This window comes from Thalassophryne amazonica, chromosome 18 (assembly GCF_902500255.1).
Source record: "Thalassophryne amazonica chromosome 18, fThaAma1.1, whole genome shotgun sequence".
Classification (NCBI taxonomy): domain Eukaryota; kingdom Metazoa; phylum Chordata; class Actinopteri; order Batrachoidiformes; family Batrachoididae; genus Thalassophryne; species Thalassophryne amazonica.
The window spans coordinates 64,949,836-64,973,791 of record NC_047120.1 but is presented as its reverse complement, the minus strand read 5'-3'; the positions used below and the strand labels follow the sequence as shown (position 1 = coordinate 64,973,791).

At 41.6% G+C, this 23,956-nt stretch overlaps 2 protein-coding genes across 7 annotated transcripts in view; one reads left to right on the top strand and one right to left on the bottom strand.

Annotated features, from left to right (window-relative positions):
• LOC117531477 (caskin-2-like) overlaps positions 1-19,343 on the top strand; it is a 74,562-nt gene extending 55,219 nt beyond the window's left edge. The window contains exons 11-22 of one of the 6 annotated variants that reach the window (XM_034194591.1): positions 692-809; positions 4,987-5,115; positions 7,961-8,047; positions 9,687-9,814; positions 10,727-10,784; positions 11,493-11,566; positions 11,645-11,755; positions 12,305-12,406; positions 12,831-12,969; positions 13,859-16,012; positions 17,326-17,554; positions 17,729-19,343. In XM_034194591.1, the coding sequence (XP_034050482.1) occupies positions 692-809; positions 4,987-5,115; positions 7,961-8,047; positions 9,687-9,814; positions 10,727-10,784; positions 11,493-11,566; positions 11,645-11,755; positions 12,305-12,406; positions 12,831-12,969; positions 13,859-16,012; positions 17,326-17,554; positions 17,729-17,825 (3,426 nt within the window). In that variant the 3' untranslated portion in view covers positions 17,826-19,343. Of the gene's footprint in view, positions 1-691; positions 810-4,986; positions 5,116-7,960; positions 8,048-9,686; positions 9,815-10,726; positions 10,785-11,492; positions 11,567-11,644; positions 11,756-12,304; positions 12,407-12,830; positions 12,970-13,858; positions 16,037-17,325; positions 17,555-17,728 lie in introns of all 6 variants that reach the window. The other 5 variants (XM_034194590.1, XM_034194589.1, XM_034194594.1 and 2 more) reach the window with 5 other exon arrangements.
• Positions 19,344-19,418: 75 nt separating this feature from the next.
• LOC117531478 (Na(+)/H(+) exchange regulatory cofactor NHE-RF1-like) overlaps positions 19,419-23,956 on the bottom strand; it is a 37,135-nt gene continuing 32,597 nt past the window's right edge. The window contains exons 5-7 of the mRNA XM_034194596.1: positions 23,319-23,362; positions 21,374-21,469; positions 19,419-19,853 (exon numbers count right to left, since the gene is read on the bottom strand). Of these exons, the coding sequence (XP_034050487.1) occupies positions 19,686-19,853; positions 21,374-21,469; positions 23,319-23,362 (308 nt within the window). The 3' untranslated portion in view covers positions 19,419-19,685. The remainder of the gene's footprint in view (positions 19,854-21,373; positions 21,470-23,318; positions 23,363-23,956) is intronic.

Here is a 23,956-nt window from a genome sequence, read left to right as displayed (position 1 = left end):
GTGACATATGTTACCCAGTAACGTGATAACTAAGCATGACACATGGTGCAAACTATTCCTTTTTAAAACCCTGTTAACCAATAATCGGCATCACTTTTTACCACAATTATAGCAACTTTAACTTTTGACCCCTGTACAAACTGAAATTGACCTTTGTCACCATTCTTGCTGTTTTTACCCCATAACTCCATAACATTCAGTCACAGATAGTCCAAACTATACCTTTTTGGAATATTTGTGATTAGACAAATGATGTGGTACAGTTTTTAATGTGATTGAAGTATTTTTTAATTTTGACCCCTGTGTAATTCTTCATTTGACCCCTACCTGGCTACCTATTGAAAATTCAAGTGGTTAACGTGCTTTTACAAAAGAATAATGTCTGAGAAGTATTTGTGCCAAATTTGGTGCTTGTTTCCAGAATTGAGCAATTATTACAGTTATCTGCTCCACTAGACAGGCTACAAAGCATCACAAAGCGTGCGTTTTAGTCCAAGGGGCAAGAGTTATGCATCGCCACATCCCGTGAGCATCAGCTGGAGTTTTAATCCTGTCACAAAAAAATCTGTTCCACATGCTGGACTAAGTTTTTAAACTCTTTCCATTTCTGCACGTCACTGCCAAGACTTTATTTTTGCAGTTTCAATGTGAACTGTGTCTGCACTCTTATTTTTGTGTTTTTTGACATCAGGTCCTGGAGCAGCACTCAGATGGCCGGTGGAAAGGTCACGTCCACGACCCCCAGCGGGGGACAGACCGGGTGGGCTTCTTCCCTCCTTCTGTGGTGGAGGTCCTCAGCCGGAGAACAGGTAGACACGAAGCACACAGAGATCCTAAAGCAGGGGGATCACCAGTCCTGCTCCTGGAGGTCTCCCGTCCTGCGCGTTTTCCATGTTCACCTGCTGCAGTCGCAGCTGATTAGTAAAACGGGAAGCTTACGAGCTCTCGATTGGCTGAACACACCTGATTTAGTTAATTAATTAATTCATTGGACAGGTAGATTTGGTAGGTATTCTCCAAAACCAGGAATGGTTAAAAACCTGGACTTAAAAGCATGTGAGTCACACTGAATATGACACTCTTAATTTGTTCTCCATCAGACTTTGACACTTCCAGTTTTACGGAGCTGTTTTTAATTGGAGAATGAGTATTATCATTAACAAAAAGGAATTTGAGAATTGTATACGGCTGCAGGCAAAGGTTTGAGTTTGAGCTGTGGGGAGGGATGAGGACAGAACGTCCACGTCACGCTTCAATTAAACACTGTCTGTACACTGCTGGCTGAACTGATGGGGGCGATAACTAAAACTGTGAATCCGTGTCCCACGTCATAATAATCCAGAATGTTCCTTTGATGAAAGACGTCAAAATCAAAGGCACTCTAAGAATAAATGTTTCCAGCATCCTAATCTGACTATAATGGCTCAATCCAGATTAGACTTTAGTCTTGAGCTGACAGCCTGTGGCGTTAAATGGGCTTGACCCAGGGCACAGGACGCGTCCCGTCACTGGTGCAAATTGCTGGCGCGCACGATCAGTGCTGGTGTCAGCGGCAGTGCACTTCAGATCATCTGCTTTAATCCCAGACATTAAACGGGACGTGACTCTTGGACTTGTTTCGCAGCTGTGAAATAAATAATTGACGTTCACACAGCAGGACGCGCACAGCAAGGCGTTCCGGGGTAAATATGCACAAAGTAAAGCGGAACATGTTTCCATTTCTACCCCACACACAGACGTTTGTAGACAGACACACACACATACGTTAATAGGATTAGCACAGCCAGATTGTGAAGTGTCAGCTCAGTGCTAAAACCCAAACACTCTATGCTGCCTCGGGTAGTGGCATGCACACATGCATGCACGTGTGTGTGTGTGTGTGTGTGTGTGTGTGTGTGTGTGTGTGTGTGTGTGTGTGTGTGTGTGTGTGTGTGTGTGTGTGTGTGTGTGTGTGTGTGTGTGTGTTGGCCTTGGAGAGGAAAGAAACTGATAATCTCATTTCAAGCGATCTTCAACCTCACCTGCTCCTAATTTCCATCATCCGTCAGGCATCCACCAACCAGCCAGCAGGTGGCGGTCCACATTTAATGTAGAGTACTTACAAGACTATAACATTTATTTTGTTTTGAGCCAGTAGGTGATGGGTTCTTTTATCAAGCTGTTAATTCCCTCACTCGCATCTTACAGGTGCATGCCTTTGTGCCGTGTGCACGATTTCGCAGAGAATTCGTTCCAAATGGCGAATGACACGCAGCAACATGCTGGTGCACAGTTGCCAGAGAGCGACATCACAATATCTAGATCATAGATACACAGTCAGAGCGTCAAATGATGTAAAATTACCTGAAGATGTGCAGCAAGATTTTTCTAAGTAAAATTGTAACTCCAAGGGTGCGTTATAAATCCTGTTGCTCACAACAGAGGAACTTGGCTCATGCTAATGCTAGCCCATTAGCATAGCATTATGGAACAGCATTGTGTTATGTGACACTAGAAAGTTTTCATGCTTAGGTTAGCCCATTTGAATTGTGTCATGTGATGCCCACTAGAAATGCAGGATGATAGCAAGTTTTCATGTTAAGATTAGCCCATTAGCATTGTCTCATGCCTTGTCCATTAGCATTATGTTATGAGCCAGTTGCAAATTTTCATGCTAATGTTAGCCCACTGTTTCCCATTACCAATGCGTTATGTGATGCTAGCAAGTTTTCATGCAAGCAATAGCCGATTAGCATCACATTATGTAACACTTTCAAGACGTCTGCACAATTGAATTCATTTTGAAATCGCTGCTTTAAGACACTTTAAATATTTTTGTTTTGGAGGATTACACTGAATGCAGTAAAACAGGAAAACACGGGCACTTTGCTTACGAGGGCGCCTCTGCAGTGCAGAGAAACCACAGAGAAATAAGACACAATGGAAGAGTGGTTTTTGTTGGTGATCTCATGCTCCCATTCAGCCGCTGCTTATGTAACGGCAGTGAGGATTTAGGATGAATTATTCTTCTTTTAAGTATTGCTGCGTCAAACTCAGTGAACGCTGGTCACATAACAAATCAGCTCCACTTCTTCTGCACCAAATTTCATTTTGCTGCTCTAAATCAAAGTGTGTGTGTGTGTGTGTGTGTGTGTGTGTGTGTGTGTGTGTGTGTGTGTGTGTGTGTGTGTGTGTGTGTGTGTGTGTGTGTGTGTGTGTGTTGTTACCTCTGCCCAACACCGTTGGCGCAGTGAAGGCAGGGTGGACGAATTTTTAGAGGGGGTTGTTCAGTCGGCGACACCGGATCTGATCTAGATGACACATTTAGCGTAATATTTGATTTTAACATTGAAAACCCCATTTAATGTATATTTTATATCATATCTTAAACAAACACATCCTAATGACTCTCAAATCTAAAAGTGAGGTGCAGACTGACACTCAGTTTCACCTGACAAAGATTGATGCAGATCTGATCCGGATTGTGGATTTTGTGGACATTTGAATTTAATATTGAAAAGCCCATTTAGTGTACATTTTGCATTGTAATCCAATTACATTTTTTCTGCAAATCCGATTGGTTAATCGTGTGAGATTTCAGATCATATAATATCAGGGTAACGGTGGCAAAATAGTTGACCATTTCACATTTGGATGTATTACTCAGCACCCGGACCAGCCGCGCGTGCTGCTACACAGTCATAATGGCGCTGTTAGCTTAGCGCGAGAGAAAGTTCAGTAATGACAACTACGCAGAAATGGGTGAATTTAAGCTCCTATACGAAAGTATTGATGTGGATTCTGATACAGAATTACCGTCTCACATTTGATGGATTACTCCGCGCCCTGACCGCTGTTGGAGCGACGCTGCCTCGCCGGTGAGCCTCGCCGACCGAATTACTACAGAAAAATAAACAATGCAAAAGATGGAATTGGATTAGAATGGGAACAACCCTGTTGTGTCTGATGATTTGCGGATGTTCATGCTGTTATATGGTCGCAAATATCCATTTTACTGGCTCCGCTAACGTGTCGCCGGTAAAACTCCTTTGCTCAATTTGCTACTGTATAATCAGCATGAACGTCTGCAAATCATCAAGCACAACAGGGTTATTCCCTAATTATATTTTATCTTATGAAAAGCCACTTCTAACTTTGACCTTGAAAATTTTTTCCAAGGTAAAAATTTTGCGGTGTTTTAGTTAATTTAGTTTTTGTTTTTTATTAAATTAATGAATGCATATTTCTAACATTCTACACTTCCCTTGGTTGTTTAACATTTGTTTCTTCATTTTTGTCTTTCAAATGTATTCTTGCAGATCTCATTTTCTCAGGACTATTTTATCTTTAATTGATCAAAATCTATGAAATAACAGCAAAATTTTCCAAAACCTAAAGTGCAATTTTCAAATCACACGATTACTCTACAAACTGTTTCAAAGCTATAAAATGCTTAAGAAATGTGCACGAGAATAATAAAATTTTCTGTCTCTCAACTAAACAAGTGCATGTTGTAGAAGAATAAAAAAAGAAACACACATATATATATATATATATATATATATATATATATTTTTTTTTTTTTTTTTTTATTTATATTTTTTTTTTTATATATTTTTTTTTTAAAGTTTTCCTTTAAGTTATTTGTTTTCACACAAGTCCTAATTTGGTATCATCACTGTGGTCATATTTCTTTTATTACTGAAGAATAATTTTTTTTTTTATGTTAGAAAGACTCCTCAGTTGCTCTCAGCAGGTTCAACTTGAATTATTAAAATTACTACAAACAATCAGACATAAGATTAGCATCTCACCACTATAGTGCTGAGTTTTACTTCCTTTTTTTGCATTTTTAGGAAGAAAACACTTTGAAATTCAGAATTTCTCTGCTGCACAGTGTTTTCAGTGCATGTTCTGCTGCACTTTGTGCATTCACACTCACAAGCATGCACGTGCACGACCCGCCTTCCCTCACTCATGCATGCCCACCTCACCTGTCTAACCTAGGGGGCACCATTTCCCGCCAGGCCTCACTGCCCTGTCAGCGACAACAGTTTTCCACCAGAGCTCCGCCCTCGAGCCTCTGCCCCGCCCCTCAGGCTGACGGTTCTGTCCCGCGTGGTTATGAGCACTCAGGTATACACACTCACGCAGACTCACCGCAGATGTTCTGCTGTTTGTTTTGATCTTCAGGTGCGTCTCCGTTTTGGTTCTGGATGCTCCAGAGTTTGTCGTTAGTCCTCCAAGGAGCCTCTCGTCTCGAACCCGTCCCTTTGACCTTTAGACCAGCCATTCCCAAACTCAAGGACACTGCAGCCCTCTTTCAGATGTTTAATCATGAGACTACGATGATCAGGGTTCTCAACAGGATTTGTTTTCACAGCATAGGGGAGAACATAGTGGGGCGTAGCCATGCGACGAGCGTTGCAGGTGTGAGTATTCCAGGAGGGTTTGGGCCATCCCCCCTGAGCAAGTTTTGAAATTTATAACCCTTTGAAACACTGTTTCCTGCATTTTGAGGGCCACTTTGTGTTGCTAACTGGGACATTAAATAACATGCAACATGTCCTTTAAAAAAGGGGAAAACAAAAACAGGAAAGCTCCCCTATGCTGGGTAAATTACAGTATAGGGGGCCTCTATGCTCAACTGTGCTGGTGAGAACCCTGGTGATGTATTTCCATATACAGTGGAACTTTGGTTTCAGAACTTAATTAGTTCCTAAATGTTGTTCTTAAACCAAAACCAATTTTCCCATAAGAAACAATGTAAAATGGATTAATCAGTTCCTGGCCCCAAAAAGAACACTGCGTTTTTACCTTTTTAACAACATTTCATGCATAAAAGGCAGACAGAATACAAAGAATATCCATAGTCTCTTATACAAAATACTGTACAGTAATTACAATAAAATACACAATTTAATTTCACCTTACCTGCACAGAAGAGACCATAAGAACATCAGATAACTGAACTTCTGAACGGATCAAACGCCTCTGTAACAGTGAAACTCTGGTCAGATTTAATGTTGTACGCTAACAGCATTAGCACTTTTAGCAGTTGTTGGTAGCTTCATCTGTTAGCTCCATTTAATGTATGATTACTGGAAAAAAAAAAACTTTTAATGTCCACCACAAAGTAAACCATTAGGAGAACCACCACGTAGTCCCCAAAAATATGATTTAATCAACACCCAAAGATGGACTTTCTTGCTTCTTCTGGTTCTTTCAATTTTATTGGTGGATTGCAACCAAAAATGGTGCATTACCGCCACCTACTGTGATGGAGCTGTTCGTGAACCAAGACTTTGTTCAACAAGTGATGCATTTTTTGTTCAAAAAATATGTTTGTGAACTGATTTGTTTGTAAAGAGAGCCATTCTAAAACTGATAAACAAATGTTTTGGGTAGATAAACAAAAAAGAAAATCATAATTCATATCCCATTTTTGTTAATATTTAAAAAAAAAATCCTAAATCTTTTTTGGATAATTTTAAACTTTATTATAAAATTGAACATCAAAGATGTTTTTAATTAGCGGTATTTATTTTTAATGACCTCTCAAGGCCGAGCTGTAGTACCGCAAGTGTGTAACCCACAGTTTAGGAATCATTGCTGTCCCCAACTGATTCATCTTGCAAAGACGCAAGAACCCTGAACCCAGGAGGAGGATCAGCCTTATACAACTGCTCAAAGTAGGTACAGTAGTCCAACGAGACAGTAGAGCAGAGTTATCAGTCAGGATTGAACTGTCTTCCACCATAACTGCAGTGGGACAAGATGTAGGTTTGTTGTAACAAAGTGCCTTGATTCCTCTAAGGAGGTTGAGGGTCACTAGACCACAGATGGTGAGTCACCAAATCACAGATTCCTCTAATAGATGCCTCCTTGTCCATTCTCAGTGCTATCACAACCCCCTTTCTCAACTTCCTGGACAGCTTAGAAGTGCATAGAAGTATATTATATCAGATATGAAACACCTCCTTGTGTGCACAAGGGCAACTCCAACATAATCCTCAGCAACTTTCAAAGTGTGTTTGCAGAAAAACTCCAGCAATCCATATAGATCACCAGCAGGTCCTCCAGCCGGACTGCACACAAATTCCTGAGAAACAGTCTGATCTTGAAAAGTCTTGAGAAAAGTTACAAAACTAACAATAACAGTATTGATTTTTCTCAACTGTTAACTTTGATTCACTACCATTAGCTTGACATCATATTGTTAGTCAAGCAGTTAGCTTATGCAAGACTCCCAGAAGTGTGCAAATCCATGGTACGGAAATAGAAGTATTGTTCAAATTTCCCAAATTTTTGATATATTTCACAAAAATTAAACCCTAACCCCAACCTTTGCTCTAATCCTAACCACAAACCACTTTAAGATTAAATCATTTTCAATGTTGCTAGGCAGATGAGACGGGTTCAGAGCCTTGTTCTGACACCAGAAGCACAAAGCGTCGTTCCAGAAATGGTGGTCAGTTCGGGAGGAACAAATACATAAAAACCCACTTTTCCCCGATTTGCAGACTGTGCAAAACAAGTGGGCCTGCACAGCTGTTTGTTTGATTGAAGCCAATCGGTAATTAGCAGCAAGTGAAGAGACATAAAAAAAAAATCTGTTTAACTTACCAAAGCTCCAAAGAACACACCCAACAGAGCAACCTAAAAGCTGATTGGTTAAAGAATAAGCCAATCCACAATGCAGTCTTCCTCACAGATCGCAGATGTGCGTTTTGTGATGTAATACTTTTGTTACATCTTCATTGTTGGTTGAGAAAAAAAAATTGCAAAAACTCTTAAACAAAACAAAAAATCTGTCCTCACACGCTCTATTCAACTTCTGCAGTTTAGATGACTCAAATAACCATTTGGGATTCACGTAAAACCAGAACCATGTGTCTGGTTCCATTTGCGTTGGGGTACCAGTCTTTCAGAGTTGGCTAAATGAAACTGTCGCAGTGATGAAAGTGTGTGTGTTTGTTAGGAGCTTCACCTGGCAGTCAGCTCTCAACCCCAGCTAGTCCTACTAGCCCCACTCAGGACATTTGGGTACTCAGGAGTTCTCCGCCTGGTAAGAGTGTGTCGTCCCTAAAACCCCGGACCGCCCCAGCCCCCATCCTGTCCTCGTCCCCAGCTCTGCATGAAGTTTATTCCACCTTTATCCCTCTTAATGTTCCAAACTGTTAACCTAAAATCCCGCCTCCCTCTACTCCACCGGCCCCCACCATCAGTAACCAGAACCATTTCTAACGCCAGACTTACTTAATGGTAAGTTGAAAATGCTCTTCTAGGGGTTTAAGAAATGTTAACACCTGCATTTTGTGTTTTTTTTTTCTTTCCTTTCACTCACCTTCTTCCTGAATGATTTCTAGTATTTACGCTGCATAGGTTAACCAACGAGCCAGACCAAAGACTAGTAAAACCGGGATGTACTCGTATACACTTGGCCCTTAAATAATCATTTCTGCCCTCAATCCAGATCCAACTGACCATGTTATCATGAGAAAATAAAAATAAAAACAGAACTTTGAAAGAAAAAGTTGATAATATTATACAGTATGTGAGGAAAACTACTTTTAGTTCACCTGGACCGAAGGTCCGTTGGCCTTATGCTGTGGGTCGTCTGTCTGTCACCATTGGTGTGTGTAATCATCTTCTTCTCCGAAACCGCTGGACCAGTGAAGCTGAAACTTAATGTGCATGTTCTCTCCCACAAGGACACCAAAGTTTGCATGAGGCATTCTGATCCGATTTAAAATATGGCGGCCATATTGAAAATGCCACTTACAACCATTGGTCAGCAGTTTTTAAAGATATTGAGCTGAAATTTGGTACAAGGGTACCTAGTAGGTTTCTCCAAAACATAGCTGATGTTTTTTTAAGATTTTTAATTTTGACGTTGATACGACCTTTGGAGTTTGGCCATGCCCACTTTTCTAACTGAAACTGTGATGTAACATCCAGGTGAGCTACAGTGCCTTGGCACTATTTTTATTACAAGTACCTCGACATTTCAACTTCCCCTTACAGTGACCTTGACCTCATTGACTTATGTTTGCCTCAACATTATCCAAATAAGCAAAAATTAAATAAACATTTGACTTGGATGTTGACATGGGTACATGCTGAAAAATCAAGGTTGAAAGTCATTTCACTCAAAGGTTAGAGCACAGATAAACGGACAGTAATGGATCATAACCCTGGACCTGTGCACATACCATACCCAACGTGTTATGCCCAATAATGCCTTACCAAACATATAATGCCTAATACGCTGTACCTAACATACCATGCTTAACATGTTACCATGCCTAATGTACCTACTGTGCCTAAAGTACATTTGGTACCATGCCTACCATGCCATACCTTGCATACTGTAGCTAACATGTCGTACCTCACGTACAATGCCAAATGTACTGTACCTAAGTTATGTTTGGTACCATGCCCAAGATGGCATACCTAACATGCCATGCCTAATGTACGATACCTAAGGTACATTTAGTACTGTGCCCAATATGACGTACCTAACTTATCGTGACAAATGTACTGTACCTAAGGTACGTTTGGTACTGTGCCCAATCTGCTGTACCAAACGTTACCATCACCTGTCACTTTTACCTTGAGTTTCCAAAGTGTTACATTTTCTAAATCTCACTTTTTCCACCTTTATCTCTTCCTTTCTGTGCCCCACCCCCACCCCACTGGCTCAGGTGACAGAAACAGTGTTGGCAGTGCCGGCAGCGCGGGCAGCAGCCGCAGTGCCGGGAGTGGCCAAAGCTCCGAGAGCGGCCACAAACAGAATGGGATTCAAACCTGCAACAGCACAGACACTGACAAGGTCAGACCTGTTCAGTAAAGACCAGCCTGTAGTTGGTTCATCAAGATCGTTTATTACACTTTTAAAAACTGACCTTCTGCAGCTTTTCAGTTCTTTCATAAATTCCAAGGTTCTAATGTCTGATGTCTTGAATTATGGTGAAATAATCTACCACACTCCTTTTCCTGTCGTGACTGAAACTTGTTTAATCATAGTTTTGAGACAAGACATTCATGAGATCCTGAGTTAGAATTGTGCCGTCGCTGTTGATGATGATTTACGATTTTCAAAATCTGGCTCATAATTGATTAGACTTGTGTCTTACGACTTTATGACATTATAAAGAACTTTGATCTTCAAGTCTCCGTGGTGTCATTTGGCCAGTTCTTGATAAGTGATAAATAAAAGGAGTCGTTTATTTATTTTTTGTCAGAAATCGTTCAGCAGCAGGATTTATCCTAAAACTGCTTTTATTGATTCATACAAGTCCAACTCCTATTTTGTGACTTACCGTACCTACTGATTTATAGCACATGAAAGGCAGCGGCCATCTCCTGAACACAGATTGAATATTGACTGATAAATCGATGACCCGCATCAACCTCTCCAAGAATTTCAGCGCTGCATTCTGTTGATTATCGATGAGCATTTTTCTAACTCTAAAGCCAGACACAACTAGCTGGCAGAAACATGCTTCCATACGTCATCAATGTCAACCCAATTAGTGTCTGATTGCCATAAAATCGCGATAAGCTTTTATAAAAATACTCAGCACAAATGTCAGATTTTAGCAGATTCATTTTCTGAAATCCCAGAAGATTTTCCTCTTTCCTGTTTAGTGAAGCTGACTTTTTCGGGTCAATGATGGATGAAGATGAGACTGAAATCTGGAGGGTGCTTTAATAATGATCCCCAATGTTTTTGTGCCTGCAGGCAGGGCCCCCTGGTGGTGAATCAGGGCCAGAACAGAAGCTGGTTGACGGCTCTGCAGGTGAGACAGGAAGTGAAAGCACCTGTCTGCTTTGGCTTCATTTTAAGAGTCAGAAAAAAAACACGATAAATAATGTTTGGCCACAATTTACATCAAAGCTTTTCATCACGTTTCCTGATGTTTGTTTATTAGTTACTAACTCTACGAAGAAACAAGACGAGTGAAATTCAGTTCCCCGGATGAAAGAAATATCTTCATTTGTATTTTTATTACGTCTTTGATTTAGAAAGTCAGTGTTTAAAGCAGGAGGCAGATTTGTAAATTATCACTACAGTTGTGGATTTTATGGAAACAAATATTACAATGCATTTGTTTGATATCTTTTTTTAATTTTGATGTCATGACATACTCAGTTTTTTTTTTTTTATATATATATATATATATATATATATATATATATATATATATATACACACACACACACACACACACACTATCAATGTAATTGTGGTTGAAGTGAAGTAACACTGTGTTTTCTTACACATTGAATTACATTGTTCTGTTTGTTTGTTTTTTAAGGGAGATGGGGATTGAGGTTGGCATTATATCTAAATTCTTTAAATTAGATATTCATGGCAAAATTTGGTGGATTTACCCCAAAACACAGTTTTTTCTCTTTCACATATTTTTTTTTTAGTTTTCTTGTTCCTGTTTGGAATAAATGGTCCCACCTTCATCTAATCATCTTTTGTGGGGTTTTTTTTTTAGGGGGTTCCCAGCGACAGGTTAACGGTACGCCTCAGAAAGGACTTTTTCGGCCCGAACAGCTTCTTGATGGAAAGGTGAGTCGAGCTGCAGCGGGCGATGTTTTTACTGCGACGTGGAGATGGACTGTGACATCCTGTGCCTGCCTTTTTCAGGACTCGGAGGCCATCTACCAGTGGTTACGCGAGTTCCACCTGGAACAGTACATCTCCAACTTCATCAAAGCAGGATACGACGTGCCTACGATCAGCAGGATGACCCCCGAGGTGCATTTATACCTGCTTCCAACTCCAATGGGATCTTCTTTTAAACTGCCCGCGTCTGGAAAATTCATCACTATAACCCAAAAACAATAAAAGTTACCATCTTGTAATTCTCCAGATTAATCCACCCACACCCTTTCTTCATGTACATCTGTCAGGTAGGGCGTCTGGTGTAAAACCTGTGCCAAACCAACATGCAGAACCATATGGTGACCCTGTGCAAAAAAGGGAGGAGCCAAAAGAAACTTTGATGCACCAGCTTAATACAAAAAGCAGCTTTGCTTTAAGTAATATCCACAAGACGTGTCTGCCACCTGCTGGATGGTTGGTGGATGCTAGAAATTAGGAGCAGGTGTAGTTCATCTTACATGTAGCTTGGATGCCACCTGTTGGAGATGTCTGCGATTGATGGTGCATGAAGCTTAATTGAGGGCTACCCAGGCCCCCGCCCCTTTCAGTTTATATGTTGTAGAAACGATGTAACCACTCGGTTGTCCTCCAAATTATTATGCTTGGTGTCGACGAGTTGGCTAAATGTGGTTTGTCTTTCAGGACCTGACGGCCATTGGTGTGACCAAACCAGGCCACCGTAAGAAGATCTCCATGGAGATCAGTAAGCTGAGTATCCCAGAGTGGCTTCCTGATTACATTCCAGTAAGGAGATTTTGAAAAAACAAAAACAAAAAAAAAACCACCATTCTCCTCATTTGTTAAAACATCTGTGAAATTCAGATGTTGGTCTTTAGCTGTCACACTTGACTCCATGAGTTTTGCATCACTAGCTTCTGTTAAGATCATTGAATAAAAAATTGCTACACTTAATCCATAATGGGCAAAAGTAACGACAGACATGAAGACACTCAGTGCTATGGCAGGTAAGAAGGTGGAGCATCAGCGAGGGTGTGTTCACCTTGTTTCCAATGAAATTTCCTGGTGGAAATCTGACCTTTAACCCAAATGATTGCTGATTGGTTGAGCATTTCTGGAATACACCTACATGTTTGGGCTACGTTTAGTCCAAATTGGGACGAAGGTCTTACCCCATGAGTTCCTTTGTCCTATTGTGTCTATTGCACAGTCTGATCTGGGGGAGTGGTTGAGTCTGATCGGACTTCCTCAGTACCAGAAGAGGCTGTGCGACAACGGCTACGATTCCATCGCCATTGTCAAGGACATCACCTGGGAAGACCTGCAGGAGATCGGCATCATAAAACTGGGTGAGATACAGTGTGGGGGAGTTGGGTTAATAGCCTTTGTTGCTTCTGTGCAGGCAGTTAAAGTAAAGTAACAGAGACAATGACATATAGTTTTGGGAACTTGGGGTTTGTCCAAAATGGTTGGTGTAATCTTGCCAATAGGATAATCAAGATATTATAGTGGAAGCCAAACACACACACTGCTACATTGTGGGCTGAAAGTTGCAATATGTGTTACGCACCTTAAGTTCCACCATAAAGACTGAGGAGGCAAGATAAAGTTAAAGATTTTAATAGTAAGTAAGTAAGTCCCTTCGGCTGCTCCCTTGTTTGCACTTGGGGTCGCCACAGCAAATCCAAGATGGATCTGCATGTTGAATTGCGATAATATAGAGAATGTTAAAACCATCTTTGGCGGAGGTCCCAGGTACGTAGCTCTCACATTCTGCCTCTGAAAGAAAGCCCCAGGTATCAGACAGTGGCCAACTAGTGGCATTGGGGTGGAGGAGGTAGCGTCAAAGTCAGTGAACCGCAGGCAGCAGAGAGGTGCATTTGATCTGAGATTTTAAGCAACATGCATATTTCCAGGTTGTGAGTTGATGGCTCAAAGAGTGACCAGCCGCTTCCTTACAATTACGGCTGTTCCTGGTTAGCTGATTCTAAATGAATACTTTGGAATGTAAGACTTTCTGGTAGAACTTACGCAACACTGCATTTGGTGGATATGCAGTAGTTTTGTTAAAGTTTTACACAAGTTACACAGGAAACCACATAAACAACAAGACATATACTCTGTGTTGATGACATCTCATCAAAAAAATTTTTGAAGAAGTTTCTTTAGACCTTTAGAAGTGTCTCAGCCCCTGGGTTAAGAACCACTGCTCTAAAAATGAATATCTCTCCATTTCAGGCCACCAGAAGAAGCTTATGCTAGCAGTGAAGAGACTTAGTGACCTGCAGCGTTCCCGTAACCACACCGACAGAACCGGAGGAGGGATGGTTCCACAGACGCCTCCCACCATGTTGGAGCTGGTGGCAATTGAACACACACCAACACACAACACGTGTGCAGAGGTGCCATCTGAGGACGGCTGCCCCTCCCCTCGTACTACCAGAGCCCTCGTCTCCTTCCAGGACAGCGAGTTAAGCGCCGAGCTTCAGAACGCCATGATGGGCAAGACAGGCAGAGGAGGAGCCGGGGAGGCATTTGGCTTTAGAGGCGTGGCATCTACAGCCATGTCAGTCAGTCAGGAGAGTATTGGCATGCGATCACGGGGCTCAGGGAATTCTGGAAGTTCAGGCTCAGGATGTCCACAGGATTTGCAAACAGTGCCACCTTCACTCAGGACATTAATTCATTCTGAAGAGAATCAGGGAATGAGAGGAGCAGGTGAAGAGGTAAAGCGAGGTGAAAGCAGTCTTGGATACAGAAGTAGACCCATAGAGACACTGGAGCAGCAGAATCGTGCCGCTACTCCCAACAAAGTTCCCTTCTCCCCACTTACTCCTCCTCTAACACCAAGCAAGATGCCTCGATTTACCTACTCAAACATCCCCCCCAAGTCTAAACCCTTCCAGTCCTCAAGCCGCCTTTATCAGCCTCAGCACCACCCATCATCCTCCCCATCCTCTCTATCCCCACAGGGTTCCCCCACACAGAAGGGTTTCAGTTACCTCTGTGCACAGACAGGAGGCGCTAGTGGGGCTCCACAATTGCTGTCCAAGCCCCTACCCGGAGCCAGTCCTATCCTGGTTCCCAGGCCTGGACAAGACAGTGCCATCAATGCTGACAGGGGCACACATCAGAAGCGTGCCCAAAGTCTGACTCGATACGCTCTGTCTGATGGCGAGCCAGAAGACGATGACAAAGATGATGTCACTTCTGCCAATACCTCTGCTTCTTCAGTAGCCATGCCTTGTTATGCCACGCTGGCACGCAGGCCTGGCCGAGGGCGCGCGACCATCACAGGGGCCCAGCGTCACGTCAACCGCAGTCACTCCTTTGCTGTGCGATCTCGACGCAAAGGCCCACCCCCACTCCCACCTAAGAGAATGAGCTCAGTGAGTGGCACATCACCGTGCCATTCAGGAAGTGGTCAAGTAGGAGAATCAGAGGTCAACAGAGGGGTGGAGATGGAGAGCGCTGGCAGCGTGAGGAGCATTGCAGCCAGGCTGGAGGGAAGCGGTGGAAGTCCATCCAAGAGGATAGATGTCCTGCCGTTCCATGTCCCAGGTTCACCAGTTTTCAGCCCCATTTCTTCTCCATTTCAAAGTGGGACTACTTCTCATTTCATGCTCCAGTCCTCTAAACCTGTCCCTGCCCTTGGACTGGGAGGCCTGAGGAGGACAGGAAGCGAGACAGTGGAAGGGCAGACTGACAGACTGTTCCACAGAGGTGAAGAAAGGAAAAGTCAGGGAGTGTCAAAGAGTTCCACTGCCTCTGGAAAAAACACTTCCACTAATAGTCTACCTTTTGCTGAAGAAGGAAACCTCACCATCAAACAGCGGCCCAGGACCACGTGCACGGCTCTGATAGACTCTGAAATCAAAGTCCAGGCTCCTCCAGAAGGTCTAACCCAAAGCCCTAACAGCCTGGAGCTACCAGAGTTCAATCTGAAGGAGTCGGACACGGTTAAAAGGCGACACAGACCCAAAGATGTGGTGGTGCCAGAGGACGTAGTGGTTCCCAGTACCAGAGATATTTCTCAATCACACTCGCTAACATGGACCAGTATCGTCAAAACGCTGAACGATAATGAATCACAGAGGCAGGGAAGCGCTTTCCAGAGGATCGGCTCCATGGGAAAAGGCACGAAGCCTCCTGTGTTCATGAAACCACTGAGTCCCCACAAACAGTCCTGTAGCAGCACACCATCGAGTCCGCAAAGAACCGCTGGCGCCCAGACAGCCATCCCGAAATTAACCGGCATCCAGATTCACACAGTTTCTCCCAAACGTGGTGGCGGTCCACATGTGCAACCTGTACAACACACACAAACCACGCCCACAACAGGAAGTCTGCAGAAACCAGCCGGTTTTCCAACATCAAGACTCCATCAGCCCGGTACAGATCCTGTAACACCTGCGGGTAATCCTCACCAACACAAAACAAAAAGTAAAGGTGGGCTCTAATCCAGCACCACAGCAGATTCTGAATAAAATTTAAGGACATTGATTAGAAAAATATAAATCAGAACAAAGTCATTTAAAAAACATGGATGAACTTTACTAATAAAATTAATGTAGTAAATCCAGTGTAGACCCTGAGGCCAGTGAATGCTGGTATTTTGTCCCAGATTCTGTCGTGTGACATGCATGAGAGTCTCTGACATTCGTGGACAAGACACCAGTTCATCTCAAGTTGCTTCCACAACTTGGGTACCCATTAATAGCTGGGTGGACTATAAACATGCAGATGAAGTGTCTTGTCAGAGGTAGCGTCGTCAGGTAGAATATCTGGAAATCAAACCCAGGTCCAGATATTGATAGTCCAACTCCTTACCTCACTGAGCTTCCTGTTCTTATCTACGACTATAAGCAACAGGTTCATCATTGTGTCCCACAGCAGCCTGTACTCGAAGTTCTTGAAATGGTGCAATATCTCCACCTGGTGACCATTTGCCATTAATGCAGGCACAGAAATTCCCAAAAGCTCTAATTACTACAAAGACATATCAGTTTGTATTTAGTTTTGCTTTAAAAAAAAGTAATAATTTTATTAATTTTCTGTTTTGTAGTGTTTGGATTTTGAACCATTTGTTACAAAACTAGTAAATTTCTGGCGTCTCCTTGTTTTGTGGGAAACTGTGATGGATATTTTTACTTCAGATATTTTAGACCTATTAATTGTAAGAAAATAAATATGTGCAATAAAAGATACACAGGATAGAATGTTCATAAGTAACTAAATTATCAAAAGAGCCGTTATTCTCTTTTAAAAACAATAAATATTAACGTGCTGCTTTAATGTCAGCGAACGGATAAAGACTTTTCTGACAGAAATCTTAAATAATGTTGACCCAAAGACTGACATTTTCAGCCATCGCAGCTCAGAGGTGAACATTTAAAATGGTATTTTTCTCCTTTTTTGACCCCCAAAAAAACATCTACCCCTGAAGGTTCTGACTTTTAATGACTTAGAGGTTTAACGTTCTAACAGTTGTCGTCAGTGTTTTCTTAAACACTGTTTTCCCTATCAGTACTCCTAATACTCAGCTGTACTAACTTATTTTTGACTTACATCTTATTTTTGTACAAACTGCTTTAAAACAATTTTAAGTTTAAACAATGTGTTTTAAGTCAATTTCATTGCAATTAAATGTGTGAAAGTGAAAGTCACTTTGGAGCAAGCAGCGCAACGGTGTTTCTCTTCCTCAGGTCTGAACCTCAGCGGGGTCCAGAGCGTCGCTTTCACTGCTCCGCCGCCATCGTTGTACCCGCCCCCCACCCCACCGGGTCAGGCAGGAAGAGTCGGGTCAGCGCCTCGAACCGGCGCGGCGTGCCTGGAGGTGCTGGCTCAGAAGAGGCTCGAGGAAACCAGCACGTCCCTGGAGGCGGCTCTCAAAGTGGTGGAGAACAAGCTGGCACATGGCGGCAGTTTGGACGGGTAAGAACCATTAAGTCCGTGCCGGGGATCACTAACAGTTCCTGTAGGGAAACACTTTTAGGGAACATTGGGATGTTTGGCAGATTTAAAAAAAAAAATCTGAAAATAAGCAAGATGAGTTGGTATTGTTCGGCTTGTTTCTGGCACTTCAACAGCGACTCGTTTGTGTTTTAGCAGCAGCAGCACTGTGAAGGCAGCCGGAAATATTCTGGACGACATCGGGAGCATGTTCGATGACCTCGCTGACCAGCTGGACGCCATGTTGGAGTGACCTTCGGAGTCTAAAGCACAGAGGGCTGAACGACATGAATAAACAGCTCGCGACGACACAACGGATAAATACTGGGCGGATAAATAATATTCCTGCACAGCCTTCCTTAATACTTCCACTTTTCCTCGCCCAATATGTAGCACAGCCTATTGAGAACGTTACTGCAGCTTCCACTAACGGGAACAAAGGATGATTTTTTTTTTTGTTTCTTTGTTCTCACAGTGTCCCGACTTTATTTATGTTTTTAACTGATGACTCTGTCGTTATGTATATTAGCATCACTGTATTATAGAATATGACTCATTCATGTAAAGAAGCAGAACTTATGTACCTACTAGATTTTCAATATTTTTAAACCAAAGTCAGACTTTTATGTTCAGGAGTATTTTAAGGGTTTTCTGTCAAATGGGAAAAATGATTTATTTTTTTTAAGCACTAATGTCAGTAAAAGCACACAAGTATGTAAAAAAAAAAATAAAAAATCATAATGATCATTTCAGAAACTCCTCCCACGTCCTATGACTCACTTCCACCAAACTCAATTCGTGGTTGACAAACGTGACACGCTTATGGAAGTGGGATCTGGAATTCCCAGCAAGGTCAAATTTGCCAAAGGTCGATAAGGTCAAAACTGAAGCCCCCCCCAACTTTCATTTGCAACAAATTTAACACACATAAGGTGGTGGGTTGTGGAATAACCCAAGAAGGGTGAATTTTACCAAAGGTTAGGGGGCCATGCTCATTGGGGTCAAAGGTCAAATTCAAGATTTGTTGTCATTTGTTTTTTTGTTTTTTTTTCTCTCCAATTTGCACAAATATGGAGGTGGATTCCGAAATTGCCCAACAAGGTCGAATTTGCCTTTGGGTAATCTGAAGGAATTAATTTTGGAAAAGGTCAAGATCAAAGAATGTGATATTCAACCCAATTTGGACCCAGTGTGGCACACACTTAAGTGGATTCCGGAATCACCCTGGCAAAGTCAGGAGAGGTCAATTATTCTGGTGAAGTTCAAGGTCACTGGGGTAAAGTCAAATGGTCGTAACCCTGAGATATTGTTACAGAGTTTACTGAAATCCACTGAGGCTCCGTTCAGACAGATAATTTTCAAAATGAATTTAATACACCCTCATAAATGGGCGTGGCTTAAAGATGGCAACACAATTTCTATCCATAACTCAAACTCTGGTTATTAATTTAAATTAAATCTTAGCCGCTCATTAAGAATGAATGAATTCCAACAGGTGACAGATTTTTGCTGAAATTTTTGGGAGATGATCAAGTAGGGCAAATCGGACATCTGGTATCGCGTTGCTACAAAATCAGGCTTTTTTTTTTAATCTGCATTTAATCTGCAGGTTATTACTGCACATTAAAAATGTTCCAAAATAAAACAGCTGCTGCAAAAGTTCAGTCAAACTTTAATTTCCTCTCTAATGTTTATTAGAACATGACAGAGAAACGCTGATGTTCCCTGAACCCCCTGATGTCATTGTGTCTCAGCAGCCGGTTTTAGTATTAAATTTAAAAAAAGTTCATTCAGGCTTCTGTTAAATAAAAAAAAAATTTGTACAGATTAACTACATTTGTACACATTTTTGGCATTTTAAAGCATTTGGTCCTTAGAATCTGTTTATTGATTTATCTTCATAGGAGGAAACATTCTGAATATATTAACATTCATTCTTGTGTGACATCATTAAGACAAAAAAGTGGCAGGACACCTAAATTAAAACAATCATTAATAACACTGTTTGACATGAGTTTTAAAAAGCGCAAAACGAGGCGAGCCCCGTCTGTGTGCAGTGAAAGCGGGTACGAACCCAAACCCGAGTTCAAACCCGATCGTCCCAAGATCACGATTACAAATTACTGAACAGTTCATTCCTCTTGCTCCAGTCCATGGGTGGGGCTTTCTTTGCAGCTCGCTTCTGGTGGGCTCGTTCTCGGGCCTGAGCCAGTGACATGCCCAGAGGAAGCTCCCCGACCGTCTGGGCCAGTTCTCGTTCCGGCTCCAGGGCCTTCTGGACCTGAAGACGCACAGAGACACAAAGTCATGACCCACACGTATTCTGCATTCTGTGATTAAAAAAATAAAAGTGTGAAATGATCAGCTTTAAAACTCTAATTTTGTCTACAAAACAAAAAATTTGTTTGGGGGAAAGGGGGGACCAGATTGGCCATTTGAATTAATTTTTTGATTCAATAAATTTCTATCATTCTGTGCATTTAATGGTCAAAAAAATTATTAACACTAATGTGGATAATAAAGTTTTATGCATGTTGTGTGTAAATTACACCCACATATCGCAGCCCAAGCTGTGTATTAAAGTAGAAATTTTGAATGAATGAATGAGATTAATGTCAATTTTTTGATTTGATTTTAATTAAGTTTGACGAATTGTTAAGAAATTTTATGCAAAACTGCATTCTTTAAAACAAGCTTATTTATGAATATAAAATGTAATATCTTTTTAGAAAACAGTAAAATTCAATTTATAAACTAATGACATTTGTTGAAGTGTTTTGTCTTTTTGTAATTAATTTTTTTGTGGTTTCATACGTTTTACTAGTTTCCACCACAAGGGGGCAGCAGTTGACCGTTTCTCACAGTCATGTTTCTGCAAAGATGCTGATCAGTTAGCTTGGCCAGTAGCAAAAAGATTTCTGAAGCCCCTGAAAGAGATATTTTATTATTATATTAACAGGATAAAACACGCAGGTAATGAATTTGTTATATTTAAAATGCAACAGTTTAATTATTGCCTCTGAGTACTTAAAAAAAAGTTAGCCATTACTGGAAGATTTCAGCAGAAGTTTGCACTCAAATAAGTACCCTTTAAGTTATTTTAACTATTAAGCTATTTAACTAAAGCTTTTTCTGAAAAACCAATTTTCAAACTATTTCATTACAACCCTTAATACTGAATTCAGAATTGTAGATATTTTAATATAACGAGCCAGGGCCCGATTAACCATAGGGGCATGGTGGGCAGTTGCCCACGGGCCTCCACAAAAAAATTATTACTATGACAAACCGTCAAATCGGTGTCGATGACATTACCAATTCGCAATATTACATCTTACAAGTTACACCAAATGTAACAGTTTCACCGTAATAGCTTCAAAACAGTAATAGCTTCTGGTCTTATTCATCAAGTATAATCTCAACCAGAAGTCGGTATTCCCCAATGTTCTATTACTACGCCAACTGGGAAACAATTTTGTCCAAATCTAATTTTTTCTAAACGTAAGGCTAGAAGAGTTTTGATTTAGGTTTTGTAAGTGATATGTGCATTTGTATATAATAAAATGTTTTTAAGCAAAATTTCATTTTCGAGTTCTGTTCTGCGCGTACTGTAGGGGCCTCCACACCTCACTTTGCCCCTGGGCCTCCACAACTGTAAATCGGGCACTGACGAGAGTGCCCTAATGTCGCCAAATTTATGTGTGGCTCTACAAAGAAGGGGGTGGAGCGTTAACAGGTGTGTCAGGACCCTTTATGATGACAGATGCCAAAGGTGCGACAGGAAGTGAGTGGAAGCGGTACCCCTGGTCGGGAGCTGCTGGTCGCTGGGGCACCGTCGGAGGAGGAGTTGGAAACGGACGAGCTCACGGACATTTTAGGCCCCGCCTCTGCAGCAGACTGCAAAAACACTCGAGTCACATTCGGATCAAGACTTGGTTCAGAAGAAAGCTGAACTTCCAGACCTCAGGGTGCATTCAAGTGCACCGTGTTAAAACTTTAACAGAATCATTGGGTCATTTTGATAAGATTAAAGATTAGAACAACAAGAACAACATGAGCTCTGCAACTTGCAGGTGGTTCAAACAGATGCTTAAAAATGTGGGGTTGGAGGTGTGATTCTATAACCGGCTGATGTGGCAGAGTGAGAGTGCACACAGAAGTCAAAGGTCACCCTGAACCTTGATGAGGAGTGTTGTGTAACTGTTAGTCAAGGAGCGATTGTTCCTGCTGCCGCAGAGCTCGTTAGTCATCTCATTAGCATAATCCTCAAACTCTGACGGCGAGTTAAAACCACTTCAATCCCATGATCCTCCAGGACATGAGACACACACATTAATGAAGTCCTGTTGCCATGGTGAAGGGTGAGCCACAATGTCACGGGGGGGGGGGAAGCAATCCACTTTTCCCATGTTGTCACTGGTGTATACAGAGGGGGGTGGGTGTTTACTCATGATAAACTGGCTGCGGTCACACGGTGCTGCGCCGATCGCTCATACAAATGGTGTAAAGGCGCAGCTCAAACACTTTTTTGCAGCCTGAATCTGCGTGACCCCCACACACACACACACACACATATACTTCAACTTACTGACAGTCCAGGCAGTAACTCAATCACTCAGAGCTCATATACCTCCCCCAAGGCCACGTTCCATAAAAATTCTTCTGGCTGCTGGATCCAAAATATATTCCAAATCACCCCCAAAACTGAATCAATTAATTGCTGGAAAACTACCTATAAACTCAGCAAATTTCATTGAAATATCTTTATTACTTTGAGTTATCCTGCTTTAAAATAAAAAAATAAAAAAAAACTGAAAGTGTGACCTTCTTCATCAATAACCACATAAAACTAAATTATTTACCAAACCACAGCTTGAACTATTCCAGCTTGTCAACAGTGAGGATTTACCACAGTTTTATCGGGTTTAGCCAGTTTGTACCGTTCTACACTAAGACCAAGAACAACCTGGAACATATTTTAAATTGGTTTAAACCACATGCCTTCAAATCAAAACTGGTTTCAACAGTTTTTTAAGAAAGTGCTTTTAAGATGCTTTTATTTGTTGGATCTTCTGAGATGAAACATAACGGTTCATTAGCTTTGTAAACAGTTGAATATCTTTGTGTTTGGGGTGTAAATTGCCCCCCCCCAACAAAAAAAAAAACAGTTTTCTGAAGCCTAAACATAGAAAGTGGTCATCTTGGTTTCCAAAATTAAAAATGGAAATTAAAAACTGAAAAGCCCATTTTTAAACTACATATAAATTTCAAATCCAACACATAATGTTGAGCGGCTCAGAGAGAGAAGGAAAAAGTGTCTGCTTCAGTAACGTCCATACAAACTCTTTTCAGCGGGGTTGTGACGACTTCTGAATGTTTGAGTTTCAAAATAAAACTACTTTCAAACCTCACTCAAATCACCTCCATGTCTTTTTCCGTCTTGACCAAAGATCATACAAAGTCCTTCCTGCGGGGTTGTGTGGAGGAATGCCCATGTTTATGGTTTGCTTTTCTGATTTAGTACATTTCTGTGTGGATTTTAACTGATTTGTAACTATTTATAGGCATTTTGGGGACTTTTACACAATTATTTAGTCTTGTTTTGGACTGCCAAACTGCTTCTTTCCCTGCCTGCCTCACTGTAGATCTGACAACAATGCAAAATCTTATGATGTCACACAGTCTGCAGTCATTAACAGCAAGTGCATGACTGTTACACCGGTAGACGTCAGTGCAGCGTCCTCACCTCGTCCTCTGAAGCTCTATCCGATGAAGGATCAGGAAGTGGTCCTGTCAGAATAAAATGAGAAATAAAAGCAGAATTATTTTTAACTCGCTGCAGCCACATCAGCGGAGCTGCTGAAATGACGAACAGATCAATAATCAATCATAAAGGCGAGCAATTAACCGAAAAGTCGACTAGCAAAAACGGCAAATGGATCGCCTTCGAGGACCCGCTGGGTGACCGCAACTCTACTGACACAACCTGGACTAACATAGCTACATGGGTGACAGCAGCAAGCCGCCATGACTGGCGTCAGTAGGAGCATTTACAGCCAATACTACTGTAGTTTCTCCACATGCATCATGCACTGCGAGTAGCGCACAGAAACAGCCTAATGAATAGTCATCATAGCCTTTCTGTCACAATCATGCCATCAACATGTTTGGAAAATGAATGAATAAGGAGGAACTGCAAAGCACTTCTACTTCAGGCATAATCTATGAATTGCTGTTAATAATATTAATCAAACACTTGGTTGGGCCAAAATGCCACCAGCAGTGACAGAAAGATTCTGTTCGTCGTCCATATAAAGATCGGAGGAGACGGTCATATTTGGAAAAGTCCAGAAAACAAAGGAACACAACTGCAAGTTGATTTTT